The sequence below is a fragment of the Artemia franciscana genome, chromosome 8 (assembly GCF_032884065.1).
Source record: "Artemia franciscana chromosome 8, ASM3288406v1, whole genome shotgun sequence".
Lineage (NCBI taxonomy): Eukaryota > Metazoa > Arthropoda > Branchiopoda > Anostraca > Artemiidae > Artemia > Artemia franciscana.
In genome coordinates, this window is record NC_088870.1 from 4128695 (window position 1) to 4143184 (window position 14490).

The 14490-nt window shown below is 32.0% G+C and overlaps 1 protein-coding gene across 1 annotated transcript in view; it reads right to left on the reverse strand.

Moving 5' to 3' along the window:
* Positions 1–254: 254 nt before the first annotated feature.
* LOC136029890 (tripartite motif-containing protein 2-like) overlaps positions 255–14490 on the reverse strand; it is a 93615-nt gene continuing 79379 nt past the window's right edge. Inside the window, exons 7-9 of the mRNA XM_065708373.1 lie at positions 3601–3845; positions 2597–2763; positions 255–1085 (exon numbers count right to left, since the gene is read on the reverse strand). Of these exons, the coding sequence (XP_065564445.1) occupies positions 630–1085; positions 2597–2763; positions 3601–3845 (868 nt within the window). The 3' untranslated portion in view covers positions 255–629. The remainder of the gene's footprint in view (positions 1086–2596; positions 2764–3600; positions 3846–14490) is intronic.

Consider the following 14490-nt stretch of genomic DNA (forward strand, 5'->3'; position numbering starts at 1 on the left):
AATAATTGTGAATATGCATACTTGGTTCCAAATGAAACCCTGTACCATGATACTTTGGACATTTGTCCAAAGTATATGATGCGAATAGCTCGTACGTGAACTCACTGAATTGCAGTATGTAAGTTGGTGAGAATTTTTCTCGATTTGAAGTATCTTCCTTTCTTTATGTTTTTTTTTGTAGAAACGTTCACTTAAAAAATTTCTTAATGTTCCGATTACGAATAAGTTTTCAAAATTGAGAATATTCCGAAAAATTCATCGCTTACATATAATTATTTAAAAAGGACATTAAACAGAACAAAGGCAAAAATATGTAAAAAGGGAGTTAAAAACAAATATTTTGGAATAGATAACCATAAGTATTTCAACATATTTTGGGCACAACGTTTTATCAACAACAACTGATTATCTGCAAAGCTCAGCTGCGATTCATATAGAAATTCAAATTCAATACTGATCATATTTGACAAGTTGGTGTAGAGTATTGTGCGTCAAAATGCATCACGAATTTCTTGGATTTAACCAACATCTTCATCTTGGATGTAAGCCAGTTGATAAAAATGAATAGCCTGTCAGTATAATTCGTTGTCTCTAGAGTTGCATGTCAGTAAAAAAAAAAATTGACAGGGTTACAATATAGATATTGTGTGGGTTTTAAAATCACTAACAACAATATCACAGTCGGCAGTTACTGCCAAACCAGATATCCACTTAAAATCATCTGCTGTCTTTGAGCCAAAGTCACAAACAAAATCACCATTCGGTCGAAAAATTTGTACCCTTGAGTTGCCGTTATCACCAACAATTATTAATCCGTTTAAATCAACTGTAATACATTCTGGAAATTCAAATTGACCGCGCCTTGTACCTCTAAATCCAAAAGAGCCGACACGAGTGCCATCTCTGTTAAATATTTTAATCCGATGATTGCCATAATCTGAAACTACGATTTTGGAACCATTGTCAGAAATGGACACACCAGTTGGTTCATTGAATTCCGTTTTTGTTGTTCTGTTGCCATTTGAAAGGAGTTCTCGAGATGCTTCACCTATCTCTTTAACTTGGCCACCATCCTTGTTAATAACCTAGAAAAAAAACTACATCCGAAGTATCCCTCAGAGGGTAACCCATTGACTAGCTAGTATGAACTAAGAGAATTAACTATGGGCCAATAAAATTGAAAAAAAAATCCTTTAATCCATTTGTTTAATTTTCATTCTTCTCTGATACAGAATTGCTCAGGCATGACGGATGCAGCAAAAATGCTAATCTTTTTAATAAAATGTCTTTAAAATAATAATTTAGCATAATTTTTCAATACAATTTAATAATTTAACATCATTTTCTAAGAAAATGCTGTTCTGTTCATTTGTATGCAGTTTCGGTGCATCTGAGTCAAATGAAAGTAAGGTATCATAAGGTAAACAGTGGGATTTTGGAGCCAATAAAAGTTAATTTTAATTTTTAAAAATTAATTGCCATTTTGGAACAGGTGCGGTATGACACCCCTAGAAAAATGTTTAATAATGTTATTTTGTTGTAGAATACTACAAAGTCAAACCTATTTAGTTTGAACTGCTTAAATTTAAGGATTTAATTGATACTATTTTTAATTGATATGATTTTTTTTTTAACGCACAGATGGCACATAAACATGTTTGATGTAAAAAATGCAATTAGAGGAAACTTTATCTTGCTTTTCAGAAATGCTAATTTGTAGCAAAAACGCGTTGTTGGTAGTCTAGGTAAGACTAGGGACCATATTATTCAAAGGGATGGGGTATATTAGAAGCTATGAAATTAGGTGTGTAAAGTCTACTTACCCACAGATTATACCGTTGGAACACTTTGCTAAATATACCTTCAGCAGCTTATGATACAAAAAGGCTGCCCCATATCATCCTGTGTATACAATAAATGGCTCACAGGTTTTTTGAAGTTCTCTTAAAAGGTCTCGAAATAAGTGCTTTAAGTAAGGTAAAAGAGAGAAGGAGTTTGACTGACTTTAAGTGGCACAGCGCCACTAGTCTTGATCTTCTAGCATGATCAGGCTATTTTTCTGTTTCACTGGTATAAAAAATTCAGATGTTATTTGGTAATTTTTTTAGCCATAAACTCCTCAGACTCCCTCTTCTATTCTATGATTCCTCTCTTCTATATATCTAGAAATTTAGAAAATAGAGAATATCTCTTAAATAGAATCTATTAGAAACAAGGAAGATATCAGGGTAGAAATTTCTTTATTTCTAGATTTCTTCTATTTGAATTTCTATATTTTAGGAGAATTTCTCTCCTCTTCTATTCTTTGAGTCTTCTCTTCTATATATCTAGAAATTTAGAAAATAGCGTATATCTTTAGACAAAAATCTATTAAAAATACAGAAGTAATCAGAATAGAAATTTCTCTATTTCTAGATTTTCTTTATTTGATTTTCTATATTCTATGGGAATATCTCTTCTTTTCTATTCCATGAGTTTATATGATTAAATTCAATACTTCTATTTAGCGATAGAAGTTATATACTCGAATGGTTTAATTTTTCTGAAATAACCATTTTCTGAAATTTTTTCCGAAATAACTGAAAAAAATACTTACTATGATCCTGTCATTGCACGTATCACAAATGTAGATAAGGCCGTTTGAGTCGACCGCAAGACCAACAGGTGACTTGAGTGACACCGACCCAAGACCTCCTTTGCCACAGAGCTGTCTTTTGTATTTGTCATCCTTATCGTAAACTTGTATGCAGTTTCTCCATTTATCTAAGAGAAGATTTAAAATCAAAGCATTAAATATTTGATTGTCAAATATCTATAACTAAAATCGTAATATTTATATAATTAAATATTTATAATCAAACATCAGGCTGCATCAAATGTGTGATGCTAGATGGTGATGGCTAAATGATGCTAGATGGTGACGCTAAAGTTTCTTACTGTTTTAAAAAGTAGAGTTAAGAGAAAGAGTCAAACTTTAGCGTAAAGAGCGAGGCGTTGAGGAGGAAAAGCTCCTTTCATATACGGAGTAATTTCTGTTCGTTTTAAGTTTTAATGTTGCTCCTCACTTTTATTTAAAAAAACTTGTTTTTTTATTTAATTAAAAAAGGAACGATCAACGGTTGTGTATTTTGAAGGCTGAAACAGGATTGAGGTAGGGAAGGTTTCAGCCCTATAGAAGTCCAAAATTATGCAGAATTTCAATCCATTTGTTTGGATAAAATTCCTCCTATTTTAGTGTAATATAGGTAGCAGGGGTAATTACCCATATTACAACAATATTGCCGCTAATATTACCGCACTCATAACTCATATTGTTGCAGTTATTACTGTTCTTAGAGTGATGACTCATACCCCAATATTACCGATGCTTCATATCCTTTGCTGTTATTATTATGATACTCATAGAGTAGTAACTCATACTAATATGATCTGTGGGAATACAATTTTTTAATACTATTAACATTATGGTTACTTAAAGAACATGTCTGCTGACTCATATTACTATAACAACCAGGAGTAATATTAATCAAAAAGGCAAGAGAGAGAAGAAGTGACATTCAGTAAAAGATCAAACAATGTTCGAAAAGTTCAAACCCATACCTGAGACATATATTTCTTCATTTCTCTTTGAAAAAGCGATACCAAATGGGCATAAAAATTCTGTTTCAGAACCCACATTGTCACCTAAGCTTCTTTGATAGTTTCCTTTTTGATCAAAAACCAGTACCCTGTGACTATCAGTTCCAGCAACGTATATTTCTCCTGTCCACGGTGATACCGCTACACCAGCAGGACGGTGCAGGAGATGGTGTGTGAATTGAAGTTTTGGGGTTTGTGACTTACGTCTGAAAAAGTTAAGGTTTAGAGAGAATTCAGGTAGGTATAATAAATTAGTGAAAACCAATTTTGAGACGTATATGCACAGGTAATAACCTTTTGGTCATATAGAGGCTGCAATCTACCTATACATAATTAGTATTATAATAATTAGACAATAATTTATCATTTAGTCAATAAACTAGACAATACCATATGGGTTAGTCAATAATTAGACAATTATTTATCATTTAGTCATTAATAATTATTTAGTCAATAATTAGACAATAATCAGTCTGCTTATTTAAGCTGCCCTGTGCTCACTCCGTATTTTGGTTCATATCAAAAATAAGTTTTTACGTGGATTTGTTTCTTAGGTACTTTTATGATATACCCCCTGCCTAATGTTCTTCTAATATATATCTCTGAAGCCCAACCCTAATGAAACATAACAAAGTAAGATAAAAATATAATATTTTAGAAACAAATTTAGGATATATATTTGCACTTTATGGGTGAAGGAGTTGGATTTCATTTATTTTCTATTTTAACTCTTTTTTATTACATTAAAAAAGAACAAGAATGCAAACTCTCAAGTTTAGTTTGGGTCATAAAGTAAAACTCTAATATAAATTGACTATTTATTTTAATTTACCTAATTACTATTTATGTTAATTACTTATTATTATATATTAACTGCTTATAGTATATATTAATTGATATATATTGTAAGTATTTTTATTTAAATAAACTTTATATTTTGCTTCCTCATCAACGCCCCGCTCTTTACGCTAAGGTTTGACTCTTTCTCTTAACTCTAGTTTTTGAAACAGTAAAAAAATTTAGCGTAAAGAGCGGGGCGTTGATGAGGGATTAGCCCTTTCATATACGAAGTAATTTCTGTTCGTTTTAAGTTTTAATGTCGCTCCTTACTTTCCGTTAAAAAAACTTGTTTTTTTTATTTAATTTCTGAATGTTTTTGAATCAATGCATGTTTTGATTTTGGCTCTCCGCAGATGAATAATTAAAACGAAATTTGCATATTTTCTTTTTGGCTAAATGGCTTTCTCTTAGTTTTGATCGAATGATTTTGAGAAAAAAGGAGCGGGGGAGGAGGCCTAGCTGCCCTCCAATTTTTGATTACTTAAAAAGGCAACTAGAACTTTCAATTTTTTACGAATGTTTTTGTCAGTAAAAGATTAACGTAACTTACAAATTAGCTTACGTAACGGACTTTTGTATTCTCATGTTTTTATTACGTATATGAAGGGGTTCACCCCCTCGTCATTACCTCGCTCTTTCCACTAAAACTTAAATTTTGTCCCAATTTCTTAAGAATGACCCCTGAATCACAAAAGCCGTAGAATAAATAGTTTAAATTACTAAAAATACTTTAGCGTAAAGAGCGAGGTATTAGGAGGAGGTGAGCCCATCATATGGGTAATAATTTCTGTTCGTTTCAAGTTTTAATGCTTCTCCTTACTTTCAGTTGAAAAAACTTTTTCATATTTATTTTTGGATTGTTTCTTTTTAAATAATGCTAAAAAATCTTGCGCTCCCTTCATGGAAATTTTCTTCCCCCATGACAAATTCCTCCATGGAAATTCCCAAACATATCCCCCTCTTATCATCCCCCCCCCACAACCTAAAAATCCCCCTGAAAATGTCTGTGTGCTTCCAAATAACCATTACTATATGTAAGCACTGGTCAAAGTTTGTAACTTGTGGCCCCTTCCACGGGGACTGTGGGGGAGTAAGTCGTCCCCAAAGACAAAGTTACAAGGTTATTTGACTACGCTGAATAAAATAGCTATCTCAGAATTTTGATCTGGTGACTCTGGGAAAATAATTAGCGTGGGAGGGGGTCTAGGTGCCCTCCAATTTTTTGGTCACTTAAAAAGGGCACTAGAACTTTTAATTTCCGTTAGAATGAGCCCTCTCTCAGGATTCTAGGACCACTGGGCCGATATTATCACCCCTGGGAAAAAACAAAACAAACAGACAAACAAATAAACACGCATCCGTGATCTCCCTTCTAGCAAAAACAAATTCCACATTTTTGTAGATAGGAGCTTGAAACTTCTACACCAGAGTTTTCTGATACGCTGAATCTGATGGTGTGATTTACATTAACATATCATACATTAACATGATTTACATCGTTAAGATTCTATGACTTTTAGGGGTTGTTTTCCCCTATTTTCTAAAATAAGGTAAATTTTGCAGGCTCGTAACTATTGATGGGTAAGACTAAACTTGATGAAACTTATATATGATGAAACTTTATATGATGTAGCTATTGATATCAAAATTCGATTTTTTAGAGTTTTGGTTACTATTGAGCCGGGTCACTCCTTACTACAGTTCGTTACCACGAACTGTTTGGAAAGTTTTAATACGGAATAAAATTGAATAAGACTATAGGAAATAAAAACAAAAAATACAAAAATATAATGCGAAATAAAATTATAATACTTCAATAAAATTCTCTTCTGTAAACCTATTCATAACCTGTGGTAGCACAGTGGGTAGTTGCTCTGCTTGACAGTACGCTCTGCTTGGATTCCCACTGCTGTAAGGTTGGACAATAAATAACAGTTCGAATAGGGATAAATTTTTTTTTAGACGTTGAAAAAAAAACAATCAAAAATTAAACTTTAGTTTTATAACTTTAATTAATTGAAATTAAACTAGGGAGGTTTTGAATAGGTTGGGATGGAGAAGGAGCATACATAGCTGTGCTGGCCTCAGGTGGTGCTTGGTGCTGTCTAAGCACCAAGCACCTAAGACAAGCACCTAAGGTGCTTAGTGTCTAAGCACTAAGCACTAAGCACCATGTCATGCTGTCTTGGTGCTCAGGTGGCTTGGTGCTGCGGTGAGTTGTTGTTAGTAAAAGTTGCAGTTTGGCAACAGGCCCGCTACCTGTCTTTGTAAAAAAGACACAGCAGCTTAAATACCCATCCAGCACCCGATGCAGCATCAATGGCTCTGTAGGCTCTTCTTCCTTTAAACTTATTGACATGCTTATTGACAAATTTATTGACATGCTTATTGACAAACATGTTTACATACTTATTGACACGCAATAAAATTATTGATCCGCCTTACCATACTACGCACGATAGGTTTTTAGAGAAGAAATAAAGTCATATAATATTTCAATCAAAGATGAGCAGAACTTAATGTCAAATAATAAATTAAACCCAAAATAAATATAAATTAAAATAAATAATGACAACTAATATAAAAATAACGGATACGAATATAGATAAATTAATAGATCCTAAAGCAAGTATAAATTAAGATCAATTCTCATGTCTAATTTAAAACGAATAGAAATTATTAGAAAGAGGAGTCCCTCCTAACCGTAAGCCATCTAAAATAAATTGTGGCATTTATGCTTTGCAGAAAACAGAATATATTCTAACCCTTTTTTCTTTAATTATAATTCTGAAAAATGTAAATTTACTGTTAAATAGAATCTAGAATCTTGAATTGCCGAGATTTTCTGAAATTAAAATCATTATGTATCAAACATTCAATTTATTTTCATTATTTTTTTCTAGTTGTTTTGATTATTGTTGCAATTTTGTTTTATTTTTTGTCGATGATTTGAAAATTAAAGCATTTTTTGAAAATACATAAAGCAAATTATAGGTTTTGAAACAATTATAAATGGTAATATAATATATAATAATACAGAATAAATAACAATAAATATTGTCTTGTTTACAAATTACACTAAGTGATGCCTAGGTCCACCCTCTCAAATGTAGTTTACATCCTAATGCTAAAAATGAATGGAAACAGAGAAAATAAGGACAGTCTAATTAACACCGAAGTGCTTTGAGAGATTGCCCGAGTAAAGTGGAAAACCTGGTCTTTCACAAGCTTTTTTCCGCAGAAGAACAACGGGGAAGCAATTTCGTGAAAGTCTTTCTACGCTTTCTATTCAATTATCCTCTCAGCATGAAAGCTCGGGATATGATGTCAGTGGCAAGATTTTTTTTTTTGTTTGCTTTTAATTTTCATTTGTTGTAAATCTTCTAATTTAACATTTTACAGATTTTGTTTCAGGCTCATGTTTTATGATTACATTGCAAATTTTAGTTTAACCTAACAGTTAGTGATTGATTTAAAATATCAATAAAATAAATTAAAATATACTATTAAAATATAAAATATATAATAAATATTTAAAATATAAAAATATATATAAAAATATATAAAATATAAAATATATTAAAATATATAAAATATAAAATATAATAAAATATACTATTAAATTAAAATATTAATTATTAAATACTATTAAAATAAATTTAAAATATACTTAGTGATTGATTTAAAAGAAGGCAGCTATGCATCTGAAAGGTTTTTAGTATATATAGAATCTTTAATAGTATATTCAATTCCAATTAGTGATTACTATATAATTGTAATGTAATCAGAATACAAAATTGCCCGAGTAAAGTGGTAAACCTGGTCTTTCACTAAATTTTTTCGGTAGAAGAACAACGGGGAGGCAATTTCGTGAAAATCTTTCTACTCTTTCTATTCAATTATCCTCTCAGCATGAAAGCTCGGGATATGATGTCAGTGGCAAGATTTTTTTCGTTTGCTTTCAACTTTTATTTTTCGTAAATCTTCTAATTTAACATTTTACAGGTTTTGTTTCAGGCTCATGTTTTAGGATAACATCGCAAATTTTAGTTTAACCTAACAATTAATGATAAATTTAGTGATTGATTTAAAAGATTACAGCTATGCAATTGAAAGGTTCTTAGCAAATGTAGAATCCTTAATAGCCTATTAAATTTCAGTTAGTGATTATTATATAATTGTAATGTAATCAGAATAGAAAAAAGTCCAATATCATATGGTCTGTAGCAACACTGAAGTATTTTGTTATTTTACCGGTGACGACAGGGTTGGGGTAAAATGGTTGATAAGTATCTAAACCCAGAGTAATTCTAGAACAGAATGTCAACTACTCTCCAATCTTTATTTTAGGCCAAACTATCTGGACTGTAGCTTATTTACCTTTTTCTTAAATATTATCCTATGGAAGATCCTAATAGATGATTACAGTATTTAAAAATTTAAAAGTGCATGAAGGTATGACTAGCTATTCCAGCTAATAAGGATATTATTTTCTCTTCTATTTTAGTTAATATTGTAAAACGGGATTTTAGGCCAAAACAAATTGAACTTTTATATTTTGTATTCTCTTCGTATTGCCTCTATTCAAAAAAGAAAATGTTGTATCTTTTGAAAGTACATTTTAAGATTTTTAAGAAGGTCCAATGAATATTTAATCCAATGATTTAATTTTCAAAATCCTTGTGTTCCTAGTATCCGTTTTAGAGTGTTTGCTAATGTTAAGAACATTCTTACAGCAGGCTAAAAGAAAAATTTTCTGAACTGGGGCTGATTTTCCCGTAGGGTCTCTATGGGAAGACTTTATTCAACTTGTTGAGACATGTTCCTTTTTGTCACTTTTGTGCCCATTTTTCCATGCTATTCATATGCAGGATGTAGGAATTTTGTATTTGTATTATCATAAATATTTATCGTATCTACTTCGGTGGTAAATCAACTGGAAGATTATTTACAAGTTTAGCGCGAAGGACATATAGGCTACGCATTTAAAGTTGCTTTCGAAGCTGAAGTAGGAAGTTTACTTATTATTAGGTCCATCTCATTGTTATAAACTTTTCTGGCACTATTGTTATATTTTTCTATTTCTTTGTATTCCATTTTTCTTTTAGCTTTATTTACCCTTTGTCGTTTTGCGTTTTGCAAAATTTAATTGTTTCAGCTGTTTTGTGTATTTTCGTTTCTTTTTAATATAATTACTTGACTTTTTTAAAAGTAAAAGTGGGTAAAAAAAATAAAGTATTATAATAGATAAAATGAAATGGATAAATATATATTCCCAGTAATGCTGCGAGCACGCGCTATAGGACTTTTATGTCTCTTTGAGATTCTTGGAGTGTAAATTAAATAAAAAAACAAGTTTTATCAACTGAATGCAAGGAGCAACATTAAAACTTAAAACGGACAGAAACTATTACGTACATGAGGGGGGCTGCTACGCCTCAACTCCTCGCTATTTACGCTAAAGTTTTTTTCAGCACTTTAAAAAAAACTTCTTATTGTTCTAATTAAACGAACATAGTGTCTTAGGAGTCTTTCTTAAAGAACTGGGAAGAATTCGAACTTTAGATTAAAGAGCAAGTTGTTGAAGAGGAGCAACCCCCTCATATATATAATAATTTCTGCCTGTTTTAAGTTTTAATATTGCTCCTTACTTTCAGTTGAAAAAACTTTTTTTTTTAATTTAAAATCTGATTGTTTCTTAAATAATGCCAGGAAGTCTGGCTACACCTCCAAACAAAAATCCCTCCTCCTCACCGATGAGAAAATAAACCCCCCTTGGAATATCAAGAGGCCCAAATGAGTTTTCACACTATTATATACATTTGTTTTTCTTTTTTTTTTGTTTTTTTTTGTGTTTGTGCTGTTACATTGATGATTTCTCTTTTTATTATTTGATGAACTCCCCTCCCTGTTGGTCCTGCGCTACCACAATTCCCTAAGCTTATTCCAAAGAATAAATAACTTGTTTTTTCAATAATGCTTTGCTTTTCTCAAAAAGATCTTCTGGAAATCATGAAATCTTCTAATTATTCTGCAAAGCAAGCCATTCTTGCTCGGGTTATCTTTTTTCCGAAAAAATTGGCCTAGGACATCAAAAGCACAAAAAAACAAAAAAAAATGAAAGAATAGAAAAATGAGATGTTTTTTTTCATTAAGACAATGAGAAACCTGTTTTCGGTAATAATAACAAAGTCCTAAAATTTTGGCTTGACATTTGGAAGCCAACGGGGAAAAAATGAAAAACAGCATATTGAAGCAGAATAAACAAAACATAAAAAGAAAAGTGAAAAAAAATTAAGTCCATAAAAAGCAAAATGAAAACGAAAGAAAAGTGAGTTTCTTTAAATTTCTCTTGCTTCTTTGTTTTCCAGAGTTTTTCTTTTTTTTTAAGTTTTATCTTTGTATAGGGTTTGTATTTTGTTTTTCTTTTATTACATGTTTGACATAAAGCTAAAAATTCAGATGCTTATTATAATTGGCAAAAAACTTTTTTTTGTTATTTTTGCATTGTCTTACAATCGTCTCTATTCTTTGATTTTGTTTCGTTTTAATTGTAAAGAGAAAGGCAGTATTGTCTAAATATTTGTTCACAATATAATCAAATTTTTTCTACCACTTTAATATATTTTTACTACATCTTTCTTCACCGTGTTTTTCCAAGAAACAGGCTTTAGAGAACTAGAAAATAAATCAATTAGGTGCCTGTGGTTTGATCGCAAACCTGATACTTCATTCTGACTGCCAGCTCTTGCTACTTCACCCATAAAATATTGGAAAGTGTTCTAATGTTCTCATAACTTAAGTGAGTAATTATAAGTAAGTAAGTGAAAAAATTAGCAAAAAGAGAACTAAATTTCTGATGAACAAATAAAAAAATAAACTTGGGTGAAAAATATGTAGAAAATAAGCTACAAACATAGGACAAACAGCTTAAAATGTAAATTTCCTTTGAAGGTGTAGTTGCCTTTAGGACTCAACAGATCATTAATGTTCAATTAGTTTTCAATTAGTTTAACGAAAAAAAAATCTTAGGAATCGTTGTTTTCAGATATAAATACACCTAAGATGGGTTCAAGAAGTATAAAAAATTTTGTTTGATGTCCTTGACACTAAAATCCATTTTCTGTGAAATAGCATCAAATTTTTCATTTACTTTAGTTTTGCTTATTTACTTTAACTGCACAACTTGGAAACACTGACAAGCCCCCAATGGGTGAAAAATATGTAGAAAATGAGCTACAAACGTAGGGCAAACAGCTAGAGATGAAGATTTCCTTTGAAGGTGTAGTTGCCCTTAGGACTCAGCAGATCATTAATGTTCAATTAGTTTTGCTTATTTACTTTAACTGCACAACTTGGCAACACTGACAAGCCCCCAATGGGTAAAAATATGTAGAAAATGAGCTACAAACGTAGGGCAAACAGCTAGAGATGAAGATTTCCTTTGAAGGTGTAGTTGCCCTTAGGACTCAGCAGATCATTAATGTTCAATTAGTTTTGCTTATTTACTTTAACTACACAACTTGGCAACACTGACAAGCCCCCAATGGGTGAAAAATATGTAGAAAATGAGCTACAAACGTAGGGCAAACAGCTAGAGATGAAGATTTCCTTTGAAGGTGTAGTTGCCCTTAGGACTCAGCAGATCATTAATGTTCAATTAGTTTTGCTTATTTACTTTAACTGCACAACTTGGCAACACTGACAAGCCCCCAATGGGTAAAAAATATGTAGAAAATGAGCTACAAACGTAGGGCAAACAGCTAGAGATGAAGATTTCCCTTGAAGGTGTAGTTGCCCTTAGGACTCAGCAGATCATTAATGTTCAATTAGTTTTGCTTATTTACTTTAACTGCACAACTTGGCAACACTGATGAAAATATGGCACAGCCTTAAAAATATAAAAATCTGGAAAGGAAAAACAAAATCCTAGAAACCGTTGTTTTCAGATTTAAATACCCCTAAGATGGGTTCAAGAGGTATGAAAAATTATTTCTTTGATGTCCTTGACACTAAAATCAAACTTCTCTGAACAAATTTTTCCTTTACTTTAGTTTTCCTTATTTACTTTAACTGCAAAACTTGGCAACACTGACAAGCCCCCAACGGGTAAAAAATATGTAAAAAATGAGCTACAAACGTAGGGCAAACAGCTAGATGATGAAGATTTCCTTTGAAGGTGTAGTTGCCCTTAGGACTCAGCAGATCATTAATGTTCAATTAGTTTTGCTTATTTACTTTAACTGCACAACTTGGCAACACTGACAAGCCCCCAATGGGTAAAAATATGTAGAAAATGAGCTACAAACGTAGGGCAAACAGCTAGAGATGAAGATTTCCCTTGAAGGTGTAGTTGCCCTTAGGAGCAGATCATTAATGTTCAATTAGTTTTGCTTATTTACTTTAACTGCACAACTTGGCAACACTGATGAAAATATGGCACAGCCTTAAAAATATAAAAATCTGGAAAGGAAAAACAAAATCCTAGAAACCGTTGTTTTCAGATTTAAATACCCCTAAGATGGGTTCAAGAGGTATGAAAAATTATTTCTTTGATGTCCTTGACACTAAAATCAAACTTCTCTGAACAAATTTTTCATTTACTTTAGTTTTCCTTATTTACTTTAACTGCAAAACTTGGCAACACTGACAAGCCCCCAACGGGTAAAAAATATGTAGAAAATGAGCTACAAACGTAGGGCAAACATCTAGAGATGAAGATTTCCTTTGAAGGTGTAGTTGCCCTTAGGACTCAGCAGATCATTAATGTTCAATTAGTTTTGCTTATTTACTTTAACTGCACAACTTGGCAACACTGATGAAAATATGGCACAGCCTTAAAAATATAAAAATCTGGAAAGGAAAAACAAAATCCTAGAAACCGTTGTTTTCAGATTTAAATACCCCTAAGATGGGTTCAAGAGGTATGAAAAATTATTTCTTTGATGTCCTTGACACTAAAATCAAACCTCTGAACAAATTTTTCATTTACTTTAGTTTTCCTTATTTACTTTAACTGCAAAACTTGGCAACACTGACAAGCCCCCAACGGGTAAAAAATATGTAGAAAATGAGCTACAAACGTAGGGCAAACAGCTAGAGATGAAGATTTCCTTTGAAGGTGTAGTTGCCCTTAGGACTCAGCAGATCATTAATGTTCAATTAGTTTTGTTTATTTACTTTTACTGCACAACTTGGCAACATTGATGGAAATATGGCACAACCTTAAAAATATGAAGTCTGGAAAGGAAAAAAAAATCTTAGAAACCATTGTTTTCAGATATAAATACACCTAAGATGGGTTCAAGAGGTATAAAAAATTATTTGTTTGATGTCCTTGACACTAAATCCATCTTCTCTGAAATAGCATCAATTTTTTCATATTATACTATTATTGGAACAGACAAAAAGAAGTGACATCAACATTTTTTTTCTCTAAGCTTAGAAAAAAGAATAATTTACTCATTTTCTCAACAATGTTTTATTGTTCACCAAAAGGCTCTAAATCCTCTGCAGAGCAAGTCATTCTTGCCCAGGGTCATCCATTTCTCGGAGAAAACAAATCGCCCTAGGACATCAGAAAGACCAAATGAGTGCTCGCACTATGAGGCGTCGTTTATTACTCTTTCTTTTCCATCTCCTGGCGTCTCTAGCCCGAAAATGGGAGATTGCTGATGATAGCATTGTAATTGAAAGAAAGCATTTGTTCGCTGTGAGAATCTCAACTCGTAAATGTGTCATGGTAAGGGGGATGGAATAATCTGTAGAAGTGGAAAGATGAAATGAAACTTCTATTAGTTAGTTGTCGACGGTCATATGTTTCGCCCGTTTCTCGTTTGGCTGTGAAATATCGTCAACATCTAAAGCTTGGCATAAAAAGAATACTAGAATCAAAGTTAATAGTTGCAAAATGGCAAAAAATTTCGTTTTGATTTCTTGTACGGCGAGTACTTTAGTAGATGGAGGGGGGGGGGGGGGGGGTCAGATGCCTCAGTAAGTGCATTTTAATGC